Here is a 6,000-nt window from a genome sequence, read left to right as displayed (position 1 = left end):
ATATAACTGCATATAAACCGTAAGGTCGTTTTTATTTGAAACGAACTTCACCCCGTGCACGTGTCGAGAGGCCAAACTGTTATAGCATTATCTTCTTTCTTTCTTTGCTTAGTTTTTAAGTATTATTTTGTATCTTGTATGTTATATTCAAATTTTATATATTCTTTAAGTCTTGTTGGACGCTTTGGCTTAAGCTGTAAGTCCAAAAGAATGTTTTCTTTATAAATAATGAAATAGCAATATAGCGCGCGAGGAGGACTGGAAGGGAACAAATGCACCTCGCCCGCCGCACCCCGGGCGGGCGGGCGAGTCTGGCTTCTCTTTGGACTACGCGGCGGCCGCGCGGCTACTGCGCGTCGATCGCGCTGTTATATTATCCCGAGGAATTTAAATGTTCTTGCCAAGTAAATAGAATTCAGATTCGTCATTAATGTACGTGAAATCGTGGTAGCCGAATGCATTCGCGTGTCTCACAAACGCGCGTTTGCGTCGCTGCTAGAAGTCGCCGTGTGTACCCGCTCTAAGATTAATCATTCAATTCAAATCGCGTCTGTTTGTAAGCAAGCGAATGATAAATTATCGCGAGGAATCCGAAGAAGTTTGAACAGTATACTAATCGGTTCTCTGCTTACACGGCATCTCAAAATACCGTAATTTTTATTAATTAATTAATTAAAGTTAATATTGGGTGTAAGTTAAAACGTGCAATAAAACTTATAACTTAACTAAACAGAACAGAGCAAGGTCAGCGTAAAAGGGCGGTGATTAACACCACTGGTAAAATAAGGGTCCCACGCTGCGTCCACCCGGTGTTGCACTCGTCGGAGTCACAGCAAAATGTGCGAGCACCCCACCATTCTGTTGACAAAAATATACAATTATAATATTGATTTTAATTGGATACCATGATGTTTTACTACCATGATTGTTTGGGTTTTTTTTATGATACCAGGGATGCGACAAATAAGTGATGTGGCTGGTGGTAAGCATAACGCCTGTCCATAGCAGTTGCAGTGTCGTAAAGATCTGAGGTGCACTGCCACTGCGCCCGTCACCTTGAGACATAAGTTGACAAGTCCCATGTACCTGTAATTTCACCAGCAAGCTTACAGCCCGTTCCCACTAGTGGTCCGTCGGGCCCGGATCTTAATCGGGTGTCGGCGCCTCTGTTCACACTAATCGATTGTCGGCCACGGTCGAATCTGGTGTCAATTTTTAACACTCTACGAGGCGACTGTGTGCGATGGACATCAACGAAAAATTTGAGAAGAAAACGAATAAACACAGCTAATGAAAGAAAATATTGGGTGCACCTAATCCTGAGGGAAAAACAAGGGCTGGCAAAACACCCGACATTTCTTGTCGGAGCCGACGCAAAATTGGTTTTGGACAAGTGTGAATAACTTCATATGAAATGCTCTGCCAATGAAACATCCGATGGAAGTCAGGGTCCGACAGCCGACAAGTGGGAACGGGCACTTGCCCTTCACAAAAAGAAATAGCTAAGGTGGTACTTAGTGTTGTAGTTGTAATTAGGTTAGGATCTCTACTGCTGATTTAATTTAATTAGTGCATTAGTTTGTTATAATTATTAAAAATAAAATCCTTCGATCTGACGGGTCTCGAACCTGCATCTGTGTCATACCCGGGCGACCGCTCCACCAATTGAGCTGCAGATCGAGAAAGCAGACAGTATGGATTTCTCTGTTTGTTGCAGATCTTTTGTATTGGGGTCTTTTGCCTTTATAGTTCGCGTGAACATTATGTGTGAATTCGGAAGTAGGTCCACGGCAGTCACGTAGACGTAAAGTGAAAGAGTCAGTAGTCGAAGATCTTTAAAATATGTTTTGCAGATATCATCAATCGACAAATTGCTATGACACATCTTTTTTGTACCTTGAAAACTGAGTTCACATTAGTTGGTTTACCGCAAAATATTATATCGCATATTTTTTATGATACCAAGTATTACGACGAACATTAAGGGACACGCCTGTCTATAGCAGTTGCAGTGCCACTCAGAGCTTTAAATCACAAAGATCTGTGCCCGTAATGCTCACTGCGTGGCGGCAAAATTTAGGTAAGGCAGTACATCCCTGGACGAACTCTTTGGCAAGGATCTCTATTTTTGAAAAAAAAAAACTACTCCCAGAAAATGAATGACATCTGTCAAAAAGATAATAGAATGGTCATTCACGTCAAGTCACCAGCACCCTTGTCCTTCAAAACCGGCTGCAGAAATAAGTCTAAGGGAGGTTTACTGCTCTACTAAATAATACGGACGCAACATAGCCATGGTTTGCTAGAGAAAATGATGAGTTTATTACACATCTGTATTCAGAAAGTGCTTAATTTTATTCTGAATAAAATACCAAACTTTCCGTTTAAAATAATCACGTGACGACATGGGGCGGTATACGATTCGCTGGTTCTGTGGCCCAGATACGCTTCAGTGGTTTTCAAACCATTATCGTGATGAATTAGATGATTTTGAGATGGGCTGCTGCTATTCTAGAAAGCCATCGAAGTATACAAAGCCAACGTCAATTCACCACTTGCTAGTGTCATAATAGTCGTTGATAGAAATGGACATTTATAATCGTGTTTACAAACATGCAACACTATTACAATGTCGGGCGACCATATCTACAATGTTTGACTACTGGTGTAAGTAGCACTAGGTAAACAGAGCTCCTTGTGAAAGAGTTCGTCGAGGGAAGTTCTGCGGTCATACTTTATGTGTCAAGGCGGCGGACGGGCGAAGCTCTGAGTGGCACTGTAACTGTCACGAGAAAGCGTAGCGAACAAGTCTTAAAAAATCATACTTTTAATTTAAAAGCTGTAATTTTTATGAACATCGTTCAGTCAATCAAAGCTGTATTTGTATATAAAAATGGCAGACCTACGATAGTTACGACAAAAATCTCAAATATAACAGGTAATGATGAAAATGATGACAAGACGCAATATTAAAACTTCAAATACGAAAATTTTCAATTTTCAAAAGTCGAACCAATCTAAAATACGAGTGTTCATTTCGAACTCACTATATATATCTTTTGCGATTATAGCTTCGGCCTATAAGTACATTAAGTGGAGTGTACCTCAGGGTGTCCTTTTACTTCCTAACTTTTTACTTACTAAGGGTGTGCCTCAAGGATTCGTATTGCTACCAAAGTTTATCAAAAGAGCTTGTTTCATGGATGCATCAGGGTTTCGAAATGTATAATTAATTACATAAAGTGTTGTGACGTTTCTTGAGGCTGATTGGCTCACAGGCTTTTATTAGCCTGATTATTTCGCTTTTGTGAAAGCTTTGAGCATATTTGTTTAATAAAGAAAGACCCAGAAACCTCTGCTTTTTCACAATCGTTTTCTGCAAGGATTTACATTAAAACCCTCTACTAAGCTTCTAACAAACTAAACATCTGGGATAAGGCTATTCATACATATTAATAAGGGTCCGGACATACATATACAGAAATTAATACATATTACCAGCCGAAGTTAAGCGGGATACCATAGCGTGAGATAACGTACTACAATAATATTGGGCCCATGTAATTATTTTGCAGTATAGATAAATAATCATTAGTGTGGCGATGGCAGCATATTAAATGTCGTATTATGGCTAAGGAGAGTTTATATTGATTGTTCAATGATTTTCTTTGTTTATAAATGTCACGTCATTTTGACAGCTCATATTGGGTGGGGTCCAAGAAGCTTATATACTATACTCGAGTTTGCACTAAGAATTTAATGTTCAAGACAAGGTCAATCACCTTTGCTGATGTATTTTATCCTCTTCAAACGTCGTGTCTAGTGCAATGCATGCGAAAGAAGCACCCATAAACGAAGAGTAATAATTTAGTACAGTTACAGTGATTTTTCTTAAATCTGTTTTAAAATATATTTAAAAAGACGCAGTGTGTATGCTTATATATATTTTTTGGAGCATCATTCCAAAAACTAATTGAAACGTTTGTTTTTGGTATTTTTATTTTTTATTAGGCTGCGGTCAGAAGGGTATTCAAAAATCTCTCCCTAGATGTCACTAACGGCGACGAAAGCCGAAAGTCAGTACAAATATCTAAAACAAAAACACATAGGGAAATTTCGACGGCTCGGTAACGGATCCGTAGCTCAGTTGGTAAGAGGAGTGCTACAGTACAGCATGAACGTGGCTTCAAGTCCCACCGGGTGGACGAAAAAATGTTTCTTTGTGTTCGATCTTTGTATTCATAATCTTAACAAAAACTAGTGGAGTTTTATCACAAAAATCTCAATACATACTCAAATACATTTCTTTCTTTAGTTTGAATTTTAGTTTTGATTATCAAAACTTCTTTAAAAGATGAAGGAAAGAGATGCAAGACATAAAAATCTGAATTCAAGGTCATTTTTTGCTACAGTCCGATGTTCGAAAAGCAATCTCCAGTGTAATATATAAGTTTCTTGGTGAGGTCGCAGAGAGGGCGGCGGTGTTGTCCTCTGGATTCGTTCAGAATTTCTTACCTCGCAAAGCCTCTTGCATTAAAAAAAGGATTCAGAATCTGACAACATTGTTCTTATGTTCACGCAAAAGTGCAGTATACGTTATAATGACGTACACTGTACTTTGACGGCCTCGGTGGTCGAGTGGCACACCGGTTTGCATGGTGTCGCCATCTCAGAGCTCCCGCATTCGATTCCCGGCTGGGTCAATGTAGAAACTAACCTTTCTACCTATATTGTCTCGGGTCTGGGTGTTTGTAGTACCATCGTTGTTTCAGATTTCCATAACACAAATGCTTTAGCTACTTATTTTGAGATCAGAGCAACGTCTGTGATGTGTAATATTCATTATTATTATATTTATTTTATAATGATAATATCGCATTTAAATTTAATATATTTCATACAAAGATGTGCAGATAGAAATGCGAATCAGTTTGGGTCGGGCTGCCTTTAGTAAGCTAGAAGACGTCGAAGTAGAAACTCCCACAGTGTCTGCAGACCAAAATCTATAACCAATGTGTCTTGCCGATCCTCACCTACGGTGCAGAAACATGGACACTAAGCAAAATATTGCACAAAATTAAGGTGGCACAAAGGGAAATGAAGCGAATTTATTTATTTATTTTATTTTTAGGTTTTCGCGATTGTTACACATAGGAAATGAAACTATTTTTCCTAATCTGTAAAGGGCCCGAAATGTCGGTTTGTTTGAAAAAAAAAAAATAAACGCGATTTAAATCCGGAAAAATAGTTTCATTTCCTATATTTTATTTTTATTTATGGCACGATAACAGACATCAGACACAAACAATACGGAAAAAATACATAAAAATACAGTAGGCGTAGACCATTGTCCAATTATAACTGTGTTCTGTATTCAAAAGTAGATTTTTTTTTTATAAAATATAAATGCGCATTTGAACTCCATCTCACTCGATGGAAAGTGACATTGAGGTCGAAGATGGAACGCATGCTCAAATGAAAACTAATGTAGAAAGATATGGGGGCTGGCCTCAAAAGTTAAATCCGCTTTCGCTGTGTTCGTTATCATGGTCTCCTCTTTTTTTGACGATTCGTGTGAATCTTTGGGATATCCACAATATAGGGGTGGAACCCAAGCCTACATCTAGTCCCCCGGTGATGGAAAGGGGAAGGCGAAACCAAATCGTGTAATTCCATCGCACACTCTCCGTGATATATCCTGTAAAATACCGATATGCAGGCAACTTTGCGGCGGTGTTCAAGGCTCTGCAGCTTCGCCTCCACTAATTCAGAGCCACCTATAAACCTCTTGGTACGGATATCAATTGAATCCAAAGTGGCCAGTCGGTACGTAGCAGAGTCATCCCAAAGGTGGCAGCAGTACTCCATGCACAATTGGACTTGTGCTTGGTACAGCTGAAGCAACTATCCCGGTGTAAAGTAACGCCTCACCCTGGAAGGGAGGCATCCCTTAGCAAAGCTTCCTTACTGCATTTTTGGCCATGGATTCAATGTATCTAC

The 6,000-nt window shown here is 39.4% G+C and overlaps 1 protein-coding gene across 1 annotated transcript in view; it reads right to left on the bottom strand.

Annotated features, from left to right (window-relative positions):
• Nucleotides 1-205: 205 nt before the first annotated feature.
• LOC113225535 overlaps nt 206-6,000 on the bottom strand; it is an 83,739-nt gene continuing 77,944 nt past the window's right edge. The window contains exon 4 of the mRNA XM_026457858.1: nt 206-858. Coding sequence (XP_026313643.1) covers nt 746-858 — 113 coding nt within the window. The 3' untranslated portion in view covers nt 206-745. The remainder of the gene's footprint in view (nt 859-6,000) is intronic.

The sequence above is a fragment of the Hyposmocoma kahamanoa genome, unplaced genomic scaffold, assembly GCF_003589595.1.
Source record: "Hyposmocoma kahamanoa isolate Upper Pololo Valley unplaced genomic scaffold, ASM358959v1 166, whole genome shotgun sequence".
Lineage (NCBI taxonomy): Eukaryota > Metazoa > Arthropoda > Insecta > Lepidoptera > Cosmopterigidae > Hyposmocoma > Hyposmocoma kahamanoa.
The sequence above is the reverse complement of the archived record's forward strand: the minus strand, read 5'-3'. Positions and strand labels throughout refer to the sequence as shown.